Source organism: Genypterus blacodes, unplaced genomic scaffold (genome assembly GCF_046128005.1).
Source record: "Genypterus blacodes isolate CSIRO-AG114 ecotype Tasmania unplaced genomic scaffold, CSIRO-AGI_Gbla_v1 ptg000362l_1, whole genome shotgun sequence".
NCBI lineage: Eukaryota > Metazoa > Chordata > Actinopteri > Ophidiiformes > Ophidiidae > Genypterus > Genypterus blacodes.
Genome location: NW_027467145.1, coordinates 153817 through 178773, shown reverse-complemented (window position 1 = coordinate 178773; position 24957 = coordinate 153817). Strand labels below are relative to the sequence as shown.

Sequence of the window (24957 nt, the reverse complement as noted above, 5' to 3'; positions counted from 1 at the left end):
ATTACACTTTTATATCTCCGTATCACAGAAACCCTAAAGTCAACAACCACTCCAGTCAAGTTTATTCAGGCCCACCTAAAGCCTCTCATTAAGTTTAAGAGCGGTGCTGTGGCTCATTTAGTGTAGACATTTCCATCCTGGCCTCGCGGTAAAGAACATGTTCTGGCACGAGGAGGGAGGGCGGGAGGGAGGGAGGGAGGGAGGGAGGGAGAGGAGGGAGACCATAAACCTGAAGCTCGTCCTGCCAGGTGGAGATCCATAAAACTAAGGTTGGACGAGGCAGAGTTTTGCAACCGCTCCATTAAATGTTTCTTTACAGTGCAATAGTTGCGTTTTCTATACAAATATGTGCAATTATCATAACTCATCTGAGAATACGAGCAGTGGGAAGGAATCTACGCTGGCTGACAGGCAGGAGGCACAGGTGTTTCTGATACGGTGCTCCTCTGTGAGCTCTCTCTCTCTGATCGGGATGTAAAACTTAAAACTGTCATGTTTGAAGTGTGACGTCGCTCCATCTCGGGCCGATTCAGAGCTCAGAGCTTCTTTCTCCTTATAGGGAATGAGCTGCATCACCAGGCTGCTGCAGGTGTGAGGCTTTGTGAGCCGTGGACCAGCTGGGCAGCGAGGACCTGTCACTCAAAAGTGGGACAATGTCTGCACAACTAACAACACACAGCTAAAGGCTGAATGTGGAATGAAAACAAAGACGTGTCTGCTTGTCTCCACTCCTCCTGCTCTACCAACCCTGACCGAGGCCACTTCAGATAACGAAAGACAACATCTCTGCAGCCACGCTTCATGTAGCAGATGTGTCTCTTACCCCTTGTGCCACAAACACCTCGTGGACGCAGCAGATGCCGACCACGGTGATGCCCTGCTCCTTACACAGCGTCGCCGCAGCCACCAGCACCACCGTCACAGCGATGGGGCTCCACACTGAAACAGAGAGACAAACAACACATTACATACATGCATACTGCACTCAGTATATACATGAAGTCAGGCTGCTTATCTGGCAGAGGAGGGGAGGAAAGGCATGTGGAGGAGGCTGACACCAGTTATAGGACAATAGACATGAAGAGCTTGAATCTAAACTGTATAATCTTTGACTTGGAGATAGACAGCATCACTTTGCGGGGATTTAAATCTGACTCATTGCCTTGAGTGGGGTGTAATCACAGTTTAATGACAGACTTAACATCTAAAGCATCAGGCCTGTGGAAAACAATCATCACAGCGTTTGGCCATAACACTTGATGAATGTAAACGTATGTAGCGTTGTAAATAAGGACCAGAGCGGTGTTCCGGTTCAATCCTGAGCAGTCTGGTTCCTTTCTCATTCATATCTGAGTGTGAACATGTAACGAGACATCCTGAAGCATGAGCGGCGGCGGCGGCACTTCAAACAGCTGGGCCGTCACACAAACTATCAAACCCATTTATCCTGAAGTGTTCAAGCTTCTACTGGGAACTCACAGGGGGGACGGCTGCACTCCACATCCCGTCCCAGTGCCTCGCCCCGCTCTCCCCCACTCGAGCCCCTGCACACGCACAGACTGGGACCCGTTCCAGCTGCCACTACTACACGCACTTAAAGCCCTCAGTAAGCAAGCGGCCCCCAGCAGCCAGAGGGGAACGGTGTTAACAGATACTTGGCATTATGATGCATTCACACCAGCCTGCACAACAACAAGCGGTGCCACAGGGGAAGACCTGAAACTGGGACGGTTTATGTTTGGGCTTGTTGCATCATATACATGTAGAGGTGTTATGCTCAAAACAAAAGAACTGCAGCGGGAGTATAGAAAAGAATACATCTAAAAGCCTGTGACACGGCTCAGATTTAAAAAAAAGTGCAATTATGGTTTGGAAGAGGAAACGTTTCTCAGGCTGAAGTCACAGGATTACAAACCTCTGAGCAGGGGAAGAGACAAACATAAGCTAGTGTCAGATAAACCCTGAGCGTTTTTCTGTTTGCCACTTGGATCTGTATCCATGCAGTGGTTTCTGTGAACCAACTCTGTGACATTCAGGTCCTGGAATCCCTCGTGTCCTGCGGGTACAAACGGGGAATTGTGGGTTTGGTTTAATTGGCTCCTTCCCTGAATTGCTGCAGAGACGTCTTCAATGGAAAGAGAAGAGGCACCAGCAGCGTGAGATACGACCCCAGCAGACCACACACACACACACACACACACACACAGGCTGCTGAGCTTCCTGTGACTTACCGATGGAATGGTCAGCGCTGGTGGATTTGGTGTAGGCCAGGAAAGCAGCCAGGAGGAAGATGGAAGAAAGCAGCTCGGCTCTTCCAACAACACCTGTGACCTGAGGACAGCAAGGACAGGCCGAGTCAGCGCCGTGCAGCTCACACAGGTCAACAAGTCAATCACAATACACAATCACAGCTCAGCAGTTATGAGGTCACATGTTTAACACCTAGAGTTGAGTGGAATACTTGGATCCAGCTGTGAGAGCTATGAAGGGGAAACATGAGAGCATGGAGAGACACACAGCCTCTCCACTCAGCTGCTTCTCTGTCTTTACAGTAAATGATGACTGCCCTCATGTGGAAGAAACCATATTCTTACTATTACAGTAACGTTGTCTGAGGCAGAATGGAGGGAAACATCTTAGAGCAAAAGACATGAAGAGCGACAAGGAGCTCTACAGTGCCACTGATGGAAGAAGAGCTCATCTCCACAAGTGTTTACCTCCTAAACACAGAGTTTGAATCCAGTAGTAGGATGATAATTGAACACAAAGGTTTCAAAGTGATGAAGGAGCGATGTTGAGGAACAAACTGTACGTCTGCGTACATCAGGGCTGTGGGTTCGGCCCCATGGAGGCGGATCTCCAGGGCAGTGGGGCAGAAGGTCAGACCAGCAGGAGATCAATTCACACAACACGCAGGAACTGCCAAGACCATAAGTCACGTCTATACAGTGTGCCGTCAACGGCATCATGGACGGAGCTGCGGCGTGTATGTGAAGATACAAGCAGATACCAAGATCCCCCATTAAAAGAGACAAGACAACCAAAACACACAGAGAGGGACAGAGGACACACAGGGGCTCTTTGTGTGTCCTCGTCATGAAGGAAGCTTCAGTGCTTGGAGCATAACTCAAAAACAAATGATCCGTTGAGAGTGAGATTCCAGACGATGATAACATGAAGGGCATTTGCTGGACTAACTCTAAAGGCTCATTTGTGAGGCAAATCGTTTCCATTCAAGAAGTCTGAGAGACAGAGCATAGATGAGAGCGGACCACGAGGCAGACTGGTGCAGCGGTGCATGCTGTGTAACAGTAGCACTCGTCCCCACCGAGCAGAATGTTGCCATTGTTTTTCTGCCCGGGTCTGAGCCCCGACCGGGCATCGGTTCAGCCTGGTTGAATAGAGCGAAAGAATGAAGCTCTAATTGGTGAAGAGGGTTTCAGACGGCGCTACGGAAGGAAAGAGGTCAAGTTCAGATGAGCGATGAGTAAACTGGTTTTGGTTTCAGATTAAGATCCATTCACTTCTTTTTTTCTTTTTTAAGTAAGTGCATTTCTAACCCCTAAAGTGATCTAAGCTCTGAAATAGAAATGATTCTGTTCCATACTTTGATGAAGAGATAATAACAGGAGCAGACAGTGTAGTTAGTGGAACTGCTCTGTGAGGGAACAGAATCAATGAGGCTGAATCAAAGCTCAGCAACGACACAAGCACATTCATATGAGTTCTAACAAAGAATCATACATTATAACTCTGTAACTCCTGAATAGAGCAGGCATGCAGGGTCAAAATCAGAATTGTTTTTATTGCCTTTTATTTACTTTGGTGTTTGGGGCAATAAAGATATTAGGAGAAGAATAAATGTTATGGGTTGGAGTTAGTGGTCTTTTTGTGAGAGGTTCATAAAATGTGATTTCAATTAATTTTACTCCTTAAAAGAACATCTGTCCTAACGCGACCCAGTTCATGTGCACTTACAGCCTCGGTGTGGATGGGATGCACAGCAAACAGCAGAGCCGCCACCAAGCTGGACGTGTGATCCAGAAAGGTTCTGCACACACGCAGGAAGAGCACACACACCACGGCGTGCAACACCACGTTGAGCATGTGGTAGGAAGCAGGGCTCAGCTCAGTGAAGAGGTAGTTCAGGCGGAAGGTGAGAACAGTCAAGGGCCGGTAAGATTTATGGCTCCGCTCCTGTAGTGGGACACATAAACGTTGGTCATGTGACTGTTGTGTGTTTGAGTGATCTTTCATATCGTCTCCATCAGGACCCCTTGTTTACCTCAGCCATGGGCGTTCCCCAGAAGTCATTTTGAAACAGGTGACGCAGAGGGGTGGAGGGCCGCAGGTCCTTATTGTCAAGGATGGCGGAGACGTCATCAAACACAAAGCCACAGGACAGACTGTTCCAGTAACAGCCCACCACCAGTCCAGTCAAAAGCAAAATCTCCTTCCAGGACACTACAGCCATCATGGACCACAGGCGTCATTGATCACTAAACACAAACACAGACACAGCAAACATCAGATCTGCTAGAGGAGACTGACACCCGTTACATTTACATGCAATCAATTTAAACAGCTGTTCCACATCCAGTCACGGTGCATCAGTCCTTTTCAAACTGAATGATTAGTTTTAGCACATTAGTGACAGATAACTGTAAATGACAAGAAGAAACATCAAGCTAAAGCCACTAATCACCTGATAACAATCGTGACATAGATGGATGGACAGACAGAGAGACAACATGCACACACAAACATCTACAGAGAAAATCAAACCCGGACAAATTCAAATTCTCTAACTAGCTACAGCATAGCACCGAGGCTAAACCCACAGCTGATGCTAGCTAGCTTGATACCATTCTTTCGGGAACGCGGGGTGTTTCCGGTTTTATCTGTGATAGAGACCCGAATGTGTCTGCAGATAAAACAGCAAATAACGACTACGCAGTTGATATTAAAAGTCAGAAGGTGTAAATACGTACGTAGTGTTCAGTTCAGCAGCCGACAGCGCCCCTGAGCATGATAGCACTGCAGCTAGCACATCCGGGGCAGAGGCCACCTCGTTAGCGAGCCTCCTCTCGTTAGCTTAGCGGCCAGAAATATTTTTTATAAAACTGTTATTAGTAAGCGACTGACACCAGCGTGATAAAATATAATTTAAAAGATGTGTTGCGATATTGTGTTTTGTTTAAGGACTCGCCAAGTGACGTACACATCTACGTACAGACGCTGAGGTCAAAGGTCGTGTTTCCCAGCTCTTAACCTGCTATGGAAGTAAACCGGAGCTCCGTGTTAAAGGTTCACATCGGTCCATCCACCTGGGAATCAGAAGATCGGCACACAGTCACATCACTAACAGTAGAGTAACGCCATACTGAGCCTGATCAGGTCAGCAAGCTGAGCCCGGTGCTGCGGCTCCACAGCCGGTGTTGTCAGCGGTAACCTAGCAGCGGGATCGGGAGGCACAGCGGCGATCAGCGGCTTCATGGAAACTTTACACTTCTAGTGGCAATTTGGAGAACAAACGTCAACAAGTCTGCGTCCCCGGGATGCGGCAGGTAACGGCGCTCCGGTTCCTTCACACGGTGCTATAGTGGGTCTGTGAACGCAACATGGCCAAGATGCCCGCCGGCCTGGAGTGGGACACCGTGATGGGCATCGACCCGGTGACCATCCAGGAACGAGACAAGCAACAAGTGGACGACATCTTCGATATGTTCATCTCGGTAATCCTGCAAAACTCACACTCACGTATTGGTTCTGATTCTGCTGAGCTCCACCTGCTGCTCTGTGTGTGTGTGTGTGTTAACCTTCACACAACACCAATGTGCTAATGAGCTATGAGTATGATCCATCAGTGATCAACATGTATGAAGGAGTCATATCAGGTCAATACACACAGACTGTGAGGCTGAAGGTGATCATCACTTGACCTTTGACCCTAACAATCCTGTCCCACACAGATAAAACAACGTGATGTGAAGGATAAAGCGCCTGAGAAGATGGTTCACCTCTTCTCCGTGTGTCAGGCCCTCCTGAAGGTAGAGCTGGTTTCTCATGACTACACACTACATTCTGATGTTTACAAATATTGTTTAGAGCAAATCAATAAGTATCAATGAGGTTTATTCATGAAGCACCAGTGTGTCATGTATGGTGTGATGTGATGTGAGTGATCAATACTTTACCGATCCTCTCTCCTCTGTGTCCCTGTTAGATTAAGAATCAGGAGCTTGATGTTGCCTTTGACTTCATTGATAACACCGGGGCGGAGCAAGCAAAGACCGGTGAGGGCGCTGAGAGCTTTACTACGCAAAGAGCTCAGTTAGCTTGACAAAGAGCAATGTTTACATTTTACATGACCTGAACTTATGTGCTGCAGAAAAGGAACTCCAGACCAAAGTGCAGAGGCTGGAGCAAGAGCTGGAGGTAACAACTGTCTGTCTGTCTGTCTGTCTGTCTGTCTTCATTGATTACATGAATGCCTACATGTCAGTGAGTTCTTCCTGTTGCAGAGGATGAAACATGCACTGATTATCTCTGCAGTAGTTTCTTGGTGATGGTATCAGTCAGATGCATGGAGGCACATTTTGCTGCTGTACTTCCGGCAACAGTGCCAATCTGTGAGCCAATCAGAACGGATCCCTGGCTGCAAAGGCTCCTGGGTAACCACTAGGTGACAGCGCCTAAGCAGCTTACAGCTAATTCCCTACATGCTTACTACTGCTACTTAGGGCTGCACCTCCATGATGCTTCTGTGATTAGAATGTGCTTGTTGTCTTTGCAGTTTGGATCAGAGATGAAGACGAGCTGAGAGTTTTCTGGGCCGGGGGTTTGCTTGTGTGTTTATGTGTCTTGTCTCTGTTCAACATGGCCAAGCGCTCCGGCACGGGGCGAGACATCCGCTTCATGAGAGACGAGCTCCGGCAGCTTGAGACTCAGCTGGAGCAGAGGGAGAAGGACTTCACCCAGCTGAAGAAGGAGATGGACAAGGAGAAGAAGAGCAACGAGGAGGTGAGATCTCATCGGCATGTAGACGCGATGCTTCCTGTGTGGATTTTAGTGGACAATTAGTGCGGTGTCTTATGTGGATTGTTGTTGATTATAAGTTCTGGTAGTTAACTTCTCTCTCTCTCTCTCTCTCTCCTGTTTTGTTTTCCCAGCTGTTTGTGCGTTCGGAAGAGGCGGAGGATGAAGTGAAGAAGCTGAAGCGAGAGGTACGAGCTCTCTTCTGGCGTCACATCGCCCTCAGCTGTGAGGCCGTTTGCTTGAGCGCTCTGTGGGTCGGCGTAGCATCACTGACTCTCCTTCCCTGTGACACGTGTACATGCGTCATGTGAACGCCCTCCTAACCTTCACTGTTTCTATTTGTCTCTTTTACATCCATTGCCGTAGATAAAAAAGCGTAGGAAGAAGGTAAGAGGAGGTAGTGCTGGATTAGGATACACCTGGTTAAGAGTCGACTGTATGGATGGTCTCGCTGTTCCCATCAAGTAGCCCCGCCCCCTCCCCCATATCGTTTACTGCAGCAGCCCCCCCAAGTCCACAGTTGCCAACTTTTAGGACGCCCCAGAGTGAGAGAGTAGTTGTCAATCTAACCCTAGTGGCGTGTTCAAGTCCAAAGTCCTCCTCCTCCAGCTCAACCCTTTGCTCCCGCAGAACGAGCAGCTGCAGCAGGACGTGGACTTCTACCGCGGGGAGCTGGATCAGAAGGAACCGGCCCAGTCCAGAGACGAGAACGCAGAGACGCAGAGGAAGCTCAACTCGGTCAACAGACAGCTGTACCAGTGCTTAGAAGACCTCCAGGTACAGAGCAACACAACACAACAACACTACATATAAGGTCGAGGAAACTACAGAAGAAGCTCTAAGTCTGTATGTTCCTCCACTTTCCTCAAATAAAAAGAAAGATCAGGGCTTTAGGTTTGTTATGAATGAAGAACAGTTCATCCTAATGCTTCTCCTGCACGTCAATTCTGTGTGTAGCGCGCCGAGGATGAGACCTCCCACCTGAAGACGCAGAGCGAGCAGATGCAGAAGTGCCTGGAGGAGTCGGTGCGGGAGATGGAGAAGATGACCGACGAGTACAACAAGATGAAGATCGTGGTGCAGCAGACCGACTCCACCGTGGACGAGCTGAGGATGGAGAGGGATCACGCAAAGCTGCAGGTAAAGATAGATAGATAGATAGATAGATAGATAGACTTTAAGGACGGTGGGTGTGAAAGACGTCTCCATGCTGACCTGTAATGTTACCTGATCCCCTCCATCCCTTATCTCCCAGGCTCTCCTGCACTCAGTCAGGGGATCATCAGCAGTGTTGAAGGAGTTATTGCTGCTTTTTTAATGTTTTCAGTGTCAGTAAGTGTGTGTCTGTTTAACGTGCAGGTCAGAGAGCTGGCAGATAAGATCCACAGCATGACAGAGGAGGACGACCCCATCATGCAGGTGGTCAACGCTAAAGTGGAGGAGTGGAAGGTGGGTCTTCATCATCTGTGGCCACGAGATGGTTGATGGGAAACAAATCGTGAAACAGATTATCAGACCAGCGTTTTAAGACTCAGTCATTTTAGTCCACTCATTGTCTAATAAAGCTGTCTGTCACACACTCTCTCTCTCTCTCACACACACACACACACACACACACACACACACAGTTTAGGATTGAGCTCCAGAGGGCGCTGCATCCCCCCTTCCCCTCGGCTCATTTAAAGCTTTATCGCGGTTGATTGTCGCCTTTGTGGAGCTGCTGTCAGGATGGTAGGTGTGTTTCCTGTTGTGCTGACGCGTTCCTGTCCTTACCTAGGCGGTGCTGTCTAGGAAGGAGGAGGAAGTTGTAGTTTACCAGCAGATGATCCGGGATCTGAGGGAAAAGCTGCGGACGGCCCAGCTGGACTTGGACAAAAGCAACGTTATTGCCCTGCAACAGGTCTGTGTCAAAGTCTCACACACTTTGAAACGGTGACTACAGTACACACTCCCAATGTGGGCAGGCTGTGTGCTTTGTATCGCATTGGAGATTGGTTCTAATCAAATTGACATGTTGGCGAATGTGGGCAGGCTGTCCAAGAGAGAGACAAGCAGATCAAGATGCTGAGTGAGCAGGTGGAGCAGTACACCAGGGAGATGGAGAAGAACGCCACGCTGTTTGAGGAGCTGAAGAAGTCCACCAAGAAAGACCGAGGTGGGTCACAGGGACTTACCTGGACAACATCTGGACCACAAGGGTCTGAACATGATGGAGATGAAGCTACAGCCAGAGAGATTAGATGAGGAAATCCTTTGTTCAGAATCTGTTTAAGTGCTCTCAAAAATGGACTCCAAAATATTTTTAGAAGGTTAGGAGTCAGGTTAGAAGTTATGTGTTCAACCAAGATCTGTATTTAGAAGTAAGCAACCAGGATTGTAAAGTTTCTCCTTATTTTTGTGCTGAAATGGAGAAACCGGCACACACATCCTGTCTTCCTCTGTCCTCAGCAGGGGGTCTCAGTCATATTCAGCTAATAAAGTGTTGTCCTCCTGTCCTAGGCCTTCCATCGGCGCTGCAGCAGAGGAAGGTGGAGGAGCTGCAGTCCAAGCTGGAAGCCGCAGAGGCCCGGACGACGCAGGCGGAGCGGGAGGCCGAGCGGGCCGAGGCCGACGCCGAGGTGAAGGACAGAGAGCTCATTGAGACGCTAACCAGCGTGAAGCGCTATCAGTCTGTAAGTCTGCCAGTGTGGAGCACTTTGGGCTTAGAGCAAAGACTTCAGAGACAAATTTGATTAAGTGAGTCCGCATTTCCCAGAGCCCAAGATTTTGGAAGTCGGGGAGTGAATGGAGGACAGGATGTGAGGGCGGTGTGATCAACGTGCGTTTAGGGTCCACAAGCCCAGTGTTTGTCTTTGCACTATGTCTAATCACATCCCAATTTCCTCCGGAACTGATAAAGGAGCAAAAACAGGATGTGGAACAATAAATGCTTTTAGATGAATGAGTAACCCGGGCTTTGTTTGCCACACGCAGGGGACCGACGGCCTGGAGGCGGCCATCGCTGACATTAAAGAGTGTAAAAATCAAATTAGAGTGAGAGATCATGAGGCAGAGGCCATGACCAAAGAGATCAACCAGCTGGAGATGCGCATCAATGACCTATTGGATGAAAACGAGGACTTCCGCGAAAGACTAGGTCAGACAGACGTTATCTTGATTCTTGGCGACATCGCTGATTAACCTGAAGCCTTTAAATGAATTATTAAGAGTCTCCATCTTCAGGTCTCGACCCCAGGCAGGAAGTGGATCTTACAGAATTCAAGCGAGCCAAAGATCTCCGGCAGCGGCAGTACAAAGCTGAAAATCAAGTTCTCACTAAAGAGGTAAGGAACACACGGAGCGGCGGTGCTGTCGGCGGGGCGTTGGCTCTGCGGCGGCGACCTTTCACCTCCGTGTTCCCACTGTTTCCCACAGATCGAGCGGCTGGAGGAGGAGAGACTGGAGCTGAAAAAGGAAATCAGGCGCATGGTGAAGGACAGAGGCGGCCACAGAGGTGAGCCAGAGGTCACGGGTCCGATCCAGAGAGAGCAGAGACGCCTGCTGTTAACCTCTGACACTTCAGGGAGGAATTTGTTGTCCTCTGTTGTCTTTGATGTGTCGGACTTTGAAGCGGTTCCCATGCTTCTCTACGTCTCTGACTTCTCACCTAAAGCTTTCACGCTGTGTGGCTTTGATGCTTATACTCTGTGATATCAGCAGGGGGGTTGACCAAGCTCCCCGGCGTTTCTGTGACTTAACTCTGCGTTTCCCTGCTGACTCTTTGTCTGCAGAGGTCAGGATGCTGAGCTCACCGCTGCATGAAGACGTCCGGCCCCTCAGAGCTCTCAGGCACAGCGGCCTTCACTCAGACGAGGAGCTGGGGCGCAAGGTGAGCTCATCTGAAGGAGCCAGGAGTCTGGATCCCTGTGGAATAGTTCCCCCTCTTTCATGTTGTCATGAGTGCAAGCTGATCGGTGATTGTGTTGTCTTTGCAGAACGAGTATCTGGAAAAAGAGCTGAGCAACAAGGAGAGAGAGCTGGAGTTCTACAAGGGTCAATTTCTGGCCAAATGTGAGTATGAGGCTGCAGCAGGTGTGGCGCCGCAGACAGAAGCGTCCCAACATGAAGCCTGAACATCTAACTCTGCTCCCTCACAGTGGACGAACTGACCAAGGTGAAGAAGGAGCTGGAGGAAGCACTGAAGGACGTCCGCCAAGTGGTGAGGATCAGCCAGGAGGTTCCTTCATCCGAGGCCCTCAGCATTCCCAGTCTGGATAAGCTGAGCAGTGTAAGTTGAACGTGTTTGGGTCACATGTGCTCACTACAGACCTGTGTGCGGCCCTCCTTGGTTATTGGTTCTTATAAACAATAGAGCGGTGAGACTCGCTGTACAGAGAACAATGGAGACGCTCCGCCAAGTGTGAGCCCGGTGTGTTGTGGAGCTCTGGTCACATAGAAACGCAGTGAAGGACGCAAAGTCACGAGATCAAAGCAGCGGAGAGTCGCTCAAACGTTTGGTTTCCAGTTTGATGTTTAGTGGAGCGACAGACGCGTCTCCAGCAGGAAGAGGAAAGGCCACATGCAGATTAGAAGGCCCCAGTGTGAGTGTGCGGTCTGTTTCAGCTCTGAATCGTCACCCGCTGTGGTTTCTACTCTCTGTCCTCCTCACAGATCAGCGACCTGGAGAAGCTGAGCGAGCAATCAGACGATCCTTCGCACATCAGGTCGCATTTCCATCAGCTGCTGGGGAGGAACGACGAACTGAGGCAGGAACTGAAGTCGGCCCGGGAGGAAGCCAACAGCGGCGTCAGTCAGCTGGCCCGAGCCGAGGAGAAGGTGGGTCCAGGTTCTGCCGGGTCCAGGTTCTGCCGGGTCTGAAGTGAAGAGACGCAGGAACGCACGGTAACACTTCTCATTTCCTTTATCTGCGGCTGCTCAGGTGAGTCAGCTGGAAGGAGAGGTGGAGCTGCTCAAGAAGTCCGGCAGCGGTGGCGTCGCCTTCCGACCTCTGATCCTCCCAGCAGACTTGGAGCCCAGTAGCACCGAGGTCATCAGTTCGCTGAATGAGTACGCCATCCGTCTGCTCCAGGTCAGTGTCTCCTGCCTGAGTGACGCTAAGAGAGTGGCCTGGTCTCAGCTAACGTCTCACCTTCATCCATCAGGAGACCCAAAACAAAGAGGAGACCAACAAACAGCTGACTGACGCTCTGGAGGAGTACAAGCAGAAGTTCTCTGTTCTAAGTCACAAACAGGGCCTCCTGTATAAAGAGTACCTCAGGTGGGCTGCTGTGTGTGTGTGTGTGTGTGTGTGTGTGTGTGTGTGTGTGTGTGTGTGTGTGTGTGTATTCATGATGAAGTGAGGTGTTTCTGTGCTTAGTGAGAAGGCCGAGTGGCAGAAGGAGAAGGAGACATTTATGGAGATGAGGAACAAGCTGGAGGAGCAGAAGGAGGTGGATGCTGTCCAGATCCAGGAGTTTACGGTAAATCAGACGCCTGAATGTATAAACGTCCATGTTCCACTCTGGAAACCTGCTCCTCTGCATCTCCACTCTGAAGTCCTCACAGTTTAGCTCCAGTGAAGGTTTCATCCTCTCCATTCTCCCCCCGTGCATCAGGAGCTGCTGGACACCCTTCAGAAGGACCCTGGGGAGGTGAGGAGGCAGCTGAGCGAGGCGCTAAGGAAGCTGACGCTGCTGCGGGTCAACGAGAAGAAGCTGACGCGGCGCTACACCACCGTGCTGGAGCAGGAGCAGCACCTCCGCAAGGAGAACAACAAGCTGAGGGACGACAGCGGCCACATGCAGGCTGCCGTCACTCAGAGAATCGGCTACCTGCAGAGATACAAGGTAGGGAGGGGAGATCACACACATCCACCAGCACTGACAAACACAGAACCGTATCCTCCAGAAGTCTTTGTGTTCTGTTTACAGGAAATGGCTGCGTATAAGGTGGGAGCGCTGCAGAAGGCCTTAGAGGAGAGCGTCCCCTCACCAGACCTGGAGAGAGCCAACAAGCAGTACACAGAGCTGACAGTCAAGTACAGAGACCTGCTGCAGAGGGACAGCCGCCTGGTCCAGAGAACCACCCACCTGGAACATCTACAGGTGGAACGCAGCGGCCGCCCTCTCGCTTTGGCCTCAGCTTGTTGTTGTTGTTGTTGTTGTTGGGGGTCTGTGTTTTATAACGGCGGTTGTTTTGTCCTCCGTGTTTCAGAGTGAGACTGCGTCCCTGCGTGAGCAAATCTCTGCTCTGAATAAAGAGTTGGAGATCACAAAGGAGAAGCTGAACACTTTGGAGCAAGCGTGGCAACACAGCAACGCAGCCGCCGGTACGCTGCAGGAAGTGTGCCTCAGGGTCGGGCTGAGGCTGGGGGAGACGCTTTAATGGAGATTATAAGATTGACAGTGATTTAACTGAGGCTCAGGGTTCATTGTTGTGTAAATCACTCTAACGCTCACCTTCTTATCCGTGACTCTGTCAGGAGGCGAGGGCAGCAAGGTGGACAAGGCGCTGGCCAACTGCGAGCTGGTGGCCGCCGCTCGCCGCATCACCGCGCTGGAGATGAAGGAGCTGAACGAGAGGCAGAGAGCCGAACACGCCCGCAGGATGTACGATCACACCGGCAACTCCCTCAGGCAGGTGGAGGAGCGCAACGCAGAGCTGGAGGCAAAGTTTGCAGAGGTAAGAGAGTTTGTGTCGACGTTACAAACACCAGAGCCAAGAGCAGAGAGTTTAGTGTCACATACCTGAGAGCTGCGCTGTTTGCTTCAGGCGAACAAGTGACTGAGCGTTTAATCAGTCTTGTTGGTACTTGAAGCCAAAAATGCAGTTTGGTTCTACTGGGAAATCTGAAGTTCTGTATTCGTGGATTTCGTGTGTCTGGTGTGTGAACCCTCACACACACACACACACACACACACACTCCTGCTCTCTGGCTGACATCATCTCTGTTCAGATTCTGACACTGTGTCCGTTTGTCCGTCAGCTGACCAGGCTGAACGGCGAGGCTCAGCGGGTGGAGCGGGAGCTGAGGGACGAGCTGGCCGACTGCGTCAGCAAAGCCGTGAGCGACGCCGACCGGGCCAGGATCACAGAGCTGGAGAAGGATGAGGCCGAACGCCGCTGTGAAGTCTCAAAGTACGTTTGACCAAAGCACAGGAGGGAAGACCTCAAACAAAATAACATCTGGCACCACGAGGGGGCTCACTACCTCAGCTGTCAGGTGAAGGAGGTGTGCAGCAGGAAGGAAGGAGGGGGAGGAGGAGGAGGAGGAGGAGGTCGTGGTCACGTTTCCACCCTCTGCTCAGTCTTACAGGCTGATGCATTAAAGTTTAGCACTCAGCTCAACATGGATGTGTTTTGTTATTGTGAGTTAGTCCATTCCAAGTGTGTGTAGCGTATTGTGTGTGTGTGTGTAGTGTAACGTGTGGGGTCTCTCCTCTCAGGCTTCAGGAGGTGTCTGACGTGGCTCTGATGCAGGTTTCTGTTGTCGAAGCCAAACAGCAGACCAGAGAGAAAGAACTGGAGGCTCTGAGGAGACAAATCCTGGACTACCAGGTACGTTTAGTTATCACACACTGAAATACACACCTGTGTGTTTGAACTAAACACTTTGTGTGTGTGTGTGCGTGTGTGTGTTCGTGTGTTTGTGTGTGTGTGTGTGTGTGTGTGTGTCCCCTCCAGTCTCAGTCAGATGAGCGGGCCCTGGTTGCTAAGCTCCACCAGCACATCGTGGCTCTGCAGATCAGCGAGTCTTCTGCTGTGGGCAAACTGAAGGCGGCCACCTCTCACATCCAGCAGCTGGAGGCCTGCAAGCTTCGCGCCGAGCAGCGGCTGGACGCCAGCGAGCGAGTTCTCTTCCTCGCCCGGCAGGAGGGCAGGAATCGCACCAAGCATCTCCGGCAGACCGTCCAGTCGCTCCGCAGGCAGTTTGCCGGAGCGCTGCCGCTGCCCCAGCAGGAGAAGTTCTCCGTCACCATGATGAGCCTACAGGAGGACCGAGCCAAAGCCCACAAGGAGAAGAGAAGGGCGGAGGAGGAGAGGAGGAAGGCGGAGGGCAGGGCTGCAGAGCTGGAGCTGAAGCTTCGAGGACTGGAGGAACTCCTGTCCACGCTGAAGGACGTGAAAGGAGCCCAGAAGGTCAGAGGTCTAAGAGAGGAGGTTTGATCTAAAGTGTTCACCAATCACACAATAATACTCTGATATGTGACCTGACCCAGGTGGTGGAGTGGCACAAAAAGATGGAAGAAGCCTGTCTGAGGGAGCTGAGGAAGGGCAGGGAGCTGGTGGTCCAGAAGGAGGAGCTCAGGTATCTGAAGAGCCTGGTGGAGGAGCAGGAGCGCACCATCCGCTCTGTGGAGGAGGAAACAGTGCGGCAGAAAACCGTGAGAGACAAATCCTGCACAGTCACACACACCGTACATGATCAGTGTGTTAGGATTCTGCTGTTTATGTTTACGAAGAGAAAGATACTGACACAGTAAACTCCTCCTCTGACACATCCAGCTTCAAGAGGAGCAGCAGCTGGTGTGGGATCAGAGGGAAGTGGAGCTGGAACGCCAACTGGATCATTACGAGAAGGAGCAGACGGAGATCCTGAGCAGTGCTGAGAAGGTGCTTAGATGATGTCATTCATAGCAAAGAGGGCGTAAACACCGTAACACTGTCACCAGCTCTCTGTATGTGAGACACATGACGGAGGACGACCTTCTTATATAAGTATGAGGTCATAAATGTGTATTTGTTACCTCCTGTCCTCAAACTGAGCTTGAACCTGAAAGCAACGGCATGTCTTTGATTCTGTCCCGTCCGTCTTTTGTTCAATCCTGGTTGTGTGTTTGTGTTGTTTACAGTCTGAGGAAGGCGCCGATGCCCAACCGGACCCAAACCTGCCCGTGGCTCATCAGTTAGAGTTTGCTCTGGGCCGGATCAAAGATCACGCCCGCACTATCCTGGAGCTGCAGAACACCTGCAAGAGCTTGGACAAGGTGCAGCCTCGTGATGTTCATGTAGAAGTTCAGAGATCATTCAGGCGTGTTCAGGCGTGTCCAGAGGGTGAATGAAGTGGCTGTAACTCTTTAAACTCCTCCTCGTGCAGAAGCTGAAGGAGAAAGACTCGTCCCTGTGGAAGGCGGAGCAGAACGTGGTGTCCCGGGACAAAGTCATCAACGAGCTGCGCCTACGCCTCCCCGCCTCCGCCAGCAGAGAGCGTCTCCTGGCCGACATCGCCAAGCACGAGGAGGGCCAGGCGGACAGCCAGCCCGCCGTGAAGATGGCACACCAGGCCATCAAAGACCTCCGAGATCGACTGGACCAGAAGGAGGAAGTGCTGAAGAAGTACCAGAGCCAGCTGCTTCAAGTCAGACAGGTAGGGGTTAAGATGTGAGATCACAGGATGGAGCTACAGCCTGGGAAGTGTTCCTCTGGGTCTAACTGTGCTGATTCCTCTACACTCCAGGAGCAGGAGGAAATGATCAGGAGACACCAGGAGGAGGTCAGAATGCTGCATCAGAAGCTGGACCTGCAGGCCGACACCTCGCTGGACCGCTTCAAGCAGACGGCCATGGTGAGCAGGTCCTCATGTCTGCTGGAGAGGACGAGAGCGGGCGAGCAGCAGCGCTTAGGGCCGTGTTTACTAGGAACTTAAGATGAAAGCTCACTATTTGGCAGCTAAATCCTGACAATCAGATGCCTACAGGAGAACAGCAGCAGGTAAATGTGACAAAGCTGTAACTCGTCTCTTTCCCTCTCTCCAGGAGCTGATGAAGAAGCCCACCATCACCGTAGCGACCTCCAAGCACCTGGAGCGCCTGGCTGAGCTGGAGCAGACGGTGGCAGAGCAGGACATTTCCTTTACCTCCGTCGCCGAAAAGCTGAGGCTGGCCAACGCCGAGCTGGGGCGGCAGAGGAGCGGGACGGACGCTCACGCCAAGAAACACGCCGACGACAAGTCAAAGTAAATATCTGTGTGTGTGTGTGTGTGTGTGTATAATGTGAGGCGGAGTCACAGTGGCGTTGTGTCGTTCCAGGTTGGAGGAACTCCACGCCGCCCAGATGAATGCTGTGAGGGAGGAGGCGGAGAGCCAAAGGAGCCGGATGGCCCAGGTGGAGAAGGAGATGAACCTCCTCCGCACCGAGCTGCAGGCCCAGACGGAGGCCAACGTGCGGTCGCCCAGCAACACCATGAAGAACCTGGTGGAGCGCCTGAAGGCTCAGCTGGCTCAGAGGGAGAAGCAGCTCAAGGTGACCAAAGCTCCACTGAGGCTCTGAATAGAAACAAGCGGCTCATTCTGATCTCATACTCAGTGCCTTGGAGCCTTTGAGCAGCGTTGCTGAAGTGTTTGGTGAGGGAGCACGAGCCAACGCTTCATAGCTCCTTCATCTTTCACTTCTTGGAATTCCTGAAAAGTGATGTGTGTGTGTGCTTGTCGTTGATGGGATTTCCAATAAGGAAGCAGCTAATGGATTCTGATTGTGATCTCTGTGCTCAGGCTCTCAGCAAGGCTCTGCTGGAGCTCCGGGCTGAGATGACGACCGCAGCAGAGCAGCAGGTCATAGCCAACGCAGTGCAGAAGGAGGAGAACCTCAACGTCCAGATGCTGGTGGACCGGCACACCAAAGACCTGAAGGTGAGACTGCAGCAGCTTAGAGGAAGGAAAAGGGAGGAAGGATATCATTAAAAGCCAAGTGATTGAATAATTAAATATGATTTCTACCAAGGCCCGGGTGCAAGAACTCGGCGAAGACCTCCAGGCGGCAAAAGATTCATCCAGAACGCTCAAAGGGCGGGAGAGCGGCCTCAAGGAGGAAGTGGAGAGCCTGAACCAGGAAGTCCAGCGGAGTCAGAAAGCCCAGAAACGCCTGCAGGCCGAGAAGGAGGAGAGGGAGCGCGAAGTCCAGGAGCTCAAGCAGCAGATCAAGAGGCTCAGCAGCGCCCTGCAGGTCAGCGTCACTCCAGAACCTCCTGTTAAGGTTGTGTAGTGTGTGTGTGTGTGTGTGTGTAGCATGCAAGCCAACACAACAGGGATCTCACTGACCTTCACCTTAGAGCATCAAGGTTGATTTAATGATCCAATGTTCCTCAGCAAAGATCAGGGTAAATGTCAGGACCCTCATCCGTCTCCACGCCAACGCCCGTGTGGAAAACTTTGTTGAGATCTCATTCTTTATGTTGACCCGTAGAATCAACCAGAACCAGACGGGAAGGTGCCGACCGTGGAGAACCTGCAGAAGAAGATCAGAAGGCTCGAGTCCGACCTGGAGAAGAAAGGAGACGTGATGAACGACAAGGTTAAAGTTCAAACGTGTCTTCATTAAAATACATGTAAAGACAAATCCCTGTTCTTAATGCACGACCCGGTTGTGTGACGCCACAGTCCAAAGGAGAAATCGTGCGGTGGGAGGAGGGAAAGAAGTGGCAGCTCAGGCTGGAGAAGGTGAAGAACGCCGCCAAGGAGAAGGAACGAGAGAACGAGTCCCTGACTAAACAGCTGAGCACGCTGAAGGAACTCCACAGCAGGTCAGTGTGCAGGTTCACACGCCGAGGGACAAAGATGAGGTCACCTAAAGCTGCTCTTGGTTGAATAATAACCTCCGTGTGCTCACAGACTAGAGCAAGAGAAGGTGGCGCTGCAGAGGAAGCTGAAGGCCCGCGGCGTGACGGCCGATCAGGTGGTGGGCGTGCGGTCCACAGAGATGGAGAAGGAGATGGACGAGCTGAAGAAGAAGAACGGCGAGCTGGAGACGCAGATCCTCAGCATAAGGTAAGAAAGCATCTGAAGCACTGGACCACTGGATCAGTTTCATCACATTTCATACAGAATAACACGACGGCTTGACTTCCAGGCAGCAGCAGGCGTTACCTCGGGACGCCGCCGTGGAGAGTCTGACCCAGAGGAACCGCGACCTGGAGGAGAGGCTGCACGCCGTGGAGAGCCAGGTCACCAAAGAACCTCCATCCAGACCTTCTGTAAGTGCTCCAGAGTGTGCAGAAGCTTGTGTTTGTGTGTAAGTCTCCAGGGAACCAGGAGAAGACATCACACATCAACACGTTTGCTCCCAGGAAACCATTCACTCAACTCTGCACCATGTAAGCAAAGAGTGAAGTGTTGTCATTAGATCTCTTCATCACTCTCTCATCTCTTTCCTGTGTCTCCTTCCAAATCTGATTGACCGACTGTGAAGGACAAAAGCTCATCGCCGTCTTTACAAGGGCTTCGTTCTCTCACATTTGATGTTGTGGAGAAGTCGGCACCAGACGCATCTAAGCGGGCTCCCTGCTTTGACCACAAGAGGGAGCCAAAGGAAACTCAAACAGGGACTCGTACTGCATCACAGGGAGCCGAGGGGTCAAGTGAAGGGAAGGAGTGGAGTCCTGCGGAAAACAAGATTAGAGAGGAAGAAGCGGATGAGGAAGTAAATACAGAGGGGGCCCCGTGTGGAGCTGGACCACAGGAGGAGAGGACTGTGGCCGCAGAAGCAGAGGGCGTTGCTGAGCCAGAAGATCATGAGGCAGACCGTGAAGAGAGAGATGAACACTCTGCAGAGGCCAAACAAGGCGGCCAGGACAGCACAGGAAAACACCAAACCAAATCCCATAGATACGCCAAGGTACACGGGTCCTCCATCACCCAGTGGGCATGGTAGTGATGTGATCGTGGCGTAGTAGCGAGTTGCTTGTTAGTGAGCTTCCTCCTCACTCTCCTCCTCCTCCCACCTGGACCTCATTGACGTGAGAGGAGAAACAGCATCGTCCTGTAGGAAATCTCCTCCTGTCTCTGTGTCGTCACCTCTGCTCCCTTTATGACCTCATGTCCTCCCTCCTTGTGTCTGTTTCCTCCCGTAGACCTCAGGACGCGGCACGGGCTCGCCCTCGCAGAGAGATAACGACCTTCGCGTCGACATCAAGCTGGCCTCGGAGAACCTGGAGCTGCGTTTTCAGCTGGAGCAGGCGAACAGCGAGCTGCCGCGGCTCAGGGTACAAACACCAGCTGGAGATTAGACGCTTCTGTTCCATGTTACACCACAAAGGGATACTCATTTTAGTTTGTGTGGCAGAATCACTTGGCAGACCTTAAGGAGATGTGCAGCGCGCTGAAGAAGGAGAAGGCAGAGACGGAGAAGAAGCTGGCTCATATACAAGGAGTACGTCCAACCTTCCAAGTCCTCTGTGGGTTTAACTTCAAGTATAAAGTCTCAAACCTAAATCTGTGTACCTCATCAGGCCGGCTCCAGCGGTAAGACGGTGCCGGAGCTGGAGAAGACCATCGTGTTGATGAGGAAGGTGGTGGAGAAGGTGCAGAAGGAGAGCGAGATGCTGAAGAAGTCCAGAACAATGAATCAGGACAAGAGGGCGGCTCTGGAGCAAGAACATGAGAAGCTAAAGGTGAGCGCACCACCGCTCTGATTCTACTATCACTTACAAACTTCTCTTTATTGATCGTTTCTTTTTGTCCCCACAAGGTTGAATTTGACAAACTCAAGAGTCAAAGCGAAGCTGACAACCTCCAATCTAAAACCAAAGGAATGGAAAAGATATTCATGGAAAACGAGCGTCTAAGAAAAGAGATAAAGAGGGTAAAAAGAAAAGAAAAAGCACCTGCAGGGTCCAAAGTCTTCACAAGCAGAAGTCATGTTTTCAGCTTTTATCTTCATATTTCTGCAGGAAACCGAGGCTGGCGAGCGTCTGAGAGCCACCAAGGCGAGTCTGGAGGGGAACAACAAGAAGCTGGAGGAGGAGCTGGAGGAGACGCGGCAGAAGCTCCTGGCCGCTCTGTCTCCTGCCGTCGCAGCCGAGGCGGAAGGCAAAACCTGGAAGGCGTCGGTGGTGACGAGGTCAGTGAACGACCCCGACGTCCGGGCGATCGGCCTCTCTCTCTTTAGTCCGGCCTACAGTCCGACTGACGAGCCTCTGGCTTCACTTCATATCCGCAGAATGTATGAGAACAAGATGAAGGAGCTGGAGAAGGAGCTAGCTCACAAGACCTCCAGCCTGGCCGACCTCAGGCAGCAGCTGAAGGAGGTGAAGGACCAGGAGGAGAGAGCGCAGAGGAGCATCAGGCAACTGGAGGACCAGGTGATCTGGATTAGTACTCATTAGATTATTACATCCCATTATTGTGCCCTGCAGCCTGTAATCCAAACTGTGGGTGTAATGAGCTGCATGGCCACTAGGGGGCAGTAGGGGACACATGGGTTTTTTTTCTCCCACGGTTGTAATGTGGAAGTTCTTTCTTGAATAGATCAATAATGATTGTTTAATTGATGTAGTTGAACAAATAAAACTGGACATTATGAATTCAATATAAATATTTAAAAAACAAAACAAAGTGTAAATATATTGAACAGAAAATCGTAAAAAAAAGTAATAGCATTAAACAAATGCCTATGACAATGTCTATGACATCATCATCATCATACATGTGTTGTCATCTCCAGGTTGCCATGTTGCAGCACTTTTCTCCCGGTGCAAAGACTGACGCAGGAGTCGCCAAGGACTTGCAGACAGTGAGGTTTGTAAACTGCAGCGTCATCATAATCCTCTGTCCACATGCTGGAGTCTGACCTGTGTGAGCGGTGAGATGATCGTACACCGTCGCTGTTATCTGCAGGTTGTCCAACAGTGAGCTGGAGAGGGAGAACGCTGAGCTGAAGCGACAGCTCGGCGAACGGCACGGCGAGACGTCGGCCCGGCCAGGTGAGGCTTCCAAACACTTCATCTCGCCATTCAAACCTAAATGTTTTTATAACGTTTGGGTTATCAGGATGTTTACTGTGACATTTGTAAATGACCCAAATATGTGTGTTGTCAGATGGCAGGAAGCTCACCGACCTCCTGCAGGCGGCCGTGGCGGAGAAAAGCCAGCTGGAGACAGAGGTGAAGAAGCTGAGGAAGGAGCTGGCAAACGTTGACCCGGCGTTCTTCGACGACATCGAGGACCTGAAGTACAACTACAACGAGGAGGTGAAGAAGAACATCGAGCTGGCCGAGCGCTTCAGGAAGGTGTGCGAGCAGTTTGGCGTGGAGGCCGACGTGAGCAGCGCATCCATCGGTTAGCTCGTCGTGTGTGAACTCAGAGCTGCTTCTCTTCCAGCGTCTTTGTTTGTTTCTGGTGCGTTTCAGCTTGGATCCACCAGAGCAAAGGAAATGAAAATGTTTAATATGTTAGATGAGGTTCTTCTGTAAGGCAGCTGCTTTTTTATCATATTTATATATTTGTACAGTCAGGACACGATGCTTCTTTGTATCTGCCAATAAACATTTCTTAGATTCTCTTTCATATGGATTCATTTATTCCTGCCTCGACGTTCAGCTGTTACATATTTACAATAAGTTAAGTCGACGTTCTTTAGCCCAGCGGCAGCTTAGACAGGTCAAACTGGTCTCAGTGTTCATGCTGACGTAAATGTCCACATCGTCTTTGTTCTGTTTGCTTCTGAGAGCTGAACCAACACCCCAGTGTCTGTGAGCAAGGCAGCACACACCGGCCTGCTCATAGTGTGGATACAGAGATCTGTATCTGCGCCTGTAAAGCTGTAAGTCACGTTCACTCACTTCACTATTACTCTCTGAAGTATCAGGAAGGAGGAACTAACAGGCTCAGCGCTCCGGGAACAGAAAAGCTTCTCGGGCCGGAGTTCAGGGATCAAAGCGGACGTCCTGCAGCCGGCTGAAGCGGCGTCCATTCAGGCCGGAGAAGGACGCCAACAAGTCCTTGCCTTTGTCGTATTGGCCAAGTGTCCCGTCGACGCTGACGACCACCGGCCTGGCGCCCAGCGACGTCTCCCCCTCGGGCCACCTCAGCTCCAAGTGGTGACGATGAATCTGACAGAGTTAAAGCGTGGAAAGAGGCCATTGCTTCGTTAGAATCTGTGCAAAAAAGCACTGGGGAAAAAGGTTAAGATTCTGTTGTGTGCCACCTTAAACAGAGCGCCGTCGCTGCAGTGCCACACCACGCCCTCCACCCGGCCCTCAGGACTCTCCTGGAGCCACGCACACAGCTGCTGGAAGTCCACGGGCGGAGGGTTTCTGATCCGTATGACCCCGTGAGACACCAGGCAGTGGACGGGCTCCTTCTTACTCCCTAATCCTGTGGGAGGAGTTAACTATTTAACCACACAAGGCGACATTAACACGTACACAAGTGTCACACTGGCTTGTACTTGTACTGCTTAGATTACCATAAGGGTTCCCGTTGATGTTGGTGCCGATGAGCTCCAGCGTTTGTTCCACGAGCTCCGCCAGCGGGACGGCGACGATTTCCAGCGTGTCCCCGTCGTCGGCGCAGGGCCTGAGGACGAGGGCCAGCCCGAGGTCTTGGTCCACCACAGAGGCGTGCCAGCAGTACTGCCTGTTGTCTTTCTCCACTGGAACCCAGCCTAAACACACACAAGGACCAGTAAGTACTTCATCATGGGGCATCTGGGAGAACAGTGTGACGTGAAGCTCGGGCGCAGACGACCACCGCCACGTGCTCCCTGAGGCTCCATGGCCTCCGGCTGAGCCACTCAGCCACCAGATAAGAACAGAGATACGCCTTGACAGCAAGATTTAACCGATTCCTCCCTGAATCACTTTTCAAGCAATCCTACTGAGTGCAAACAAACAAACACATAAACCTCCTCGGTGCACACAGCGACTTGAATAAGCGGCGTTCTCCTGCTCACCTGGAATGTGTCCGTGCTGGTCGGGCAGCGGGTGGCCGTTGAGATGTTTGACCATGTGGGCGGGGATCCAGGTCTCAGGCACCGCCTTAAAGTCCTCCTCTACATTCCACATGAAGCCTGAGAAAGTGGTAAACATTAGCTCGCCCTACGTTTACAGGACTGCTTCACGCTGGAATCTCCGGTGCAGTAGATTACCTTTGCAGCTCCGGTGAGAGTGCTGGTACTTCTTGAACCTCTTCTCCGCGTGCTTGTTGGGCCGGCAGTCCAGTCGAGCCCAGAGGTGCGGTCGCCCTGCACAAACACACACACACACACACACACACACACCATTCAGCCTGAGACACTGGCTTTAACTCTGACGATTTGACTGAAACGCTGTGATTTTGCGGTGGATGTTAGATCTGAACTAGGTCTCTGTTTATGTCAGGACTTGGTGTTGCACTGGACTGGACCCTGACAGAACCACAGGACACACAGAGAAACCTCTAAAAGCTCCTCTACGTAGAGTTATACTTTTATTTACATTCAAACAAGGTCATGTTGCCTCAGAAAGTGTTTGTCAATGACAATCCCTGAAACTATCGAATGTATTGAACTATTGTCAAGAGAGTTGATGTAATGAGGCATGACCGGTCCGTTTAGGAGTCCAGTGGACCTGGTAAATGAGGTTTAATATGCTCATTTTAACACACACGTCCATCAGACAGTGACGTACCTCTGTGGGCGGTGACGTAACAGCAGGTTCCGTCCAGCTTCTCCGTGGCCACGGCTCGGTCGATGTCGGACTCCAGGGCCGCAGGGTTCACGTCTCCCGTGGCAACGACCTGGAAGGGCTGAGGAGCAGACAGGGATGCTGAGTCACGACATCTACGAGTCCATACAAACACGGCAGCTTGGGTTCATAACTCTAAAGGGGCAGAGTGGACTCGAACTCGTCCCTGTTCTCCGGTACCCCGTCCAGTTTATTCCCCTAATGACCGCCATGACGGTGATGGAGCAGTAGCTAGCTGCTCAGCGCACCATGGCCGCCCTCACCTGGCCGTCTCTCTTTCTGGACCGCTGCTCCTTCACCTCCGTCACGAACACACACGCCACCTTCTGCTGGACTGAGCCGAGGCGGCGCATGTTGGCCCGCCCGCTGTTCTCCTCCCTCTCGAACCGAACCGAGCAACACCGTCACATTTAGCGAACGAACACTGACGAGATTTTAGCATCGACGGCTAGTGGAGTGAAGCGCGCGCGTGTCTGTGTATGAGTGTGTGTGTACGTTCTTTG

The 24957-nt window shown here is 51.4% G+C and overlaps 3 protein-coding genes across 5 annotated transcripts in view; 1 reads left to right on the top strand and 2 right to left on the bottom strand.

Moving 5' to 3' along the window:
- Nucleotides 1-8039, bottom strand: part of tmtc3 (transmembrane O-mannosyltransferase targeting cadherins 3) — a gene marked incomplete at its 3' end in the record, with an annotated part of 13508 nt that extends 5469 nt beyond the window's left edge. The window contains exons 1-5 of the mRNA XM_076138347.1: nucleotides 8020-8039; nucleotides 4286-4499; nucleotides 3979-4197; nucleotides 2232-2331; nucleotides 824-939 (exon numbers count right to left, since the gene is read on the bottom strand). Of these exons, the coding sequence (XP_075994462.1) occupies nucleotides 824-939; nucleotides 2232-2331; nucleotides 3979-4197; nucleotides 4286-4477 (627 nt within the window). The remainder of the gene's footprint in view (nucleotides 1-823; nucleotides 940-2231; nucleotides 2332-3978; nucleotides 4198-4285; nucleotides 4500-8019) is intronic.
- On the top strand, nucleotides 5000-22295 carry cep290 (centrosomal protein 290). 2 transcript variants are annotated; one of them, XM_076138348.1, is made up of 52 exons: nucleotides 5000-5735; nucleotides 5973-6050; nucleotides 6227-6296; nucleotides 6392-6438; nucleotides 6889-7023; nucleotides 7173-7226; nucleotides 7669-7815; nucleotides 7996-8178; nucleotides 8398-8487; nucleotides 8816-8938; nucleotides 9070-9193; nucleotides 9538-9710; nucleotides 10012-10174; nucleotides 10261-10361; nucleotides 10453-10531; nucleotides 10809-10906; nucleotides 11013-11088; nucleotides 11175-11305; nucleotides 11689-11853; nucleotides 11957-12106; nucleotides 12180-12295; nucleotides 12395-12497; nucleotides 12633-12863; nucleotides 12948-13121; nucleotides 13231-13345; nucleotides 13499-13698; nucleotides 14003-14154; nucleotides 14463-14574; nucleotides 14701-15156; nucleotides 15237-15401; nucleotides 15523-15630; nucleotides 15870-16004; nucleotides 16115-16384; nucleotides 16475-16582; nucleotides 16773-16972; nucleotides 17046-17259; nucleotides 17508-17645; nucleotides 17737-17958; nucleotides 18199-18306; nucleotides 18393-18535; nucleotides 18624-18779; nucleotides 18862-18985; nucleotides 19201-19626; nucleotides 19862-19993; nucleotides 20074-20160; nucleotides 20240-20401; nucleotides 20479-20592; nucleotides 20681-20850; nucleotides 20950-21091; nucleotides 21454-21527; nucleotides 21627-21712; nucleotides 21828-22295. In XM_076138348.1, exons 1-52 carry the CDS (start codon nucleotides 5622-5624, stop codon nucleotides 22070-22072), a joined length of 7689 nt encoding a protein of 2562 aa, XP_075994463.1. In that variant the 5' UTR covers nucleotides 5000-5621; the 3' UTR covers nucleotides 22073-22295. The 2 variants fall into 2 exon arrangements, with proteins under 2 accessions (XP_075994463.1, XP_075994465.1); XM_076138350.1 differs by lacking the exon at nucleotides 19201-19626 and having other exon boundaries at nucleotides 5001-5735.
- rlig1 (RNA 5'-phosphate and 3'-OH ligase 1) lies at nucleotides 21999-24957 on the bottom strand. 2 transcript variants are annotated; one of them, XR_012960642.1, is made up of 8 exons: nucleotides 24718-24957; nucleotides 24398-24515; nucleotides 23878-23973; nucleotides 23683-23799; nucleotides 23197-23394; nucleotides 22936-23105; nucleotides 22571-22840; nucleotides 21999-22138 (listed from the first exon to the last, which is right to left on the bottom strand). XR_012960642.1 is itself a non-coding variant. In XM_076138351.1 (7 exons), the coding sequence occupies exons 1-7, from the start codon at nucleotides 24805-24807 to the stop codon at nucleotides 22655-22657; spliced, it is 975 nt and encodes a 324-aa protein (XP_075994466.1). In that variant the 5' UTR covers nucleotides 24808-24957; the 3' UTR covers nucleotides 22262-22654. The 2 variants fall into 2 exon arrangements, 1 of the variants encoding a protein (XP_075994466.1); XM_076138351.1 differs by lacking the exon at nucleotides 21999-22138 and having other exon boundaries at nucleotides 22262-22840.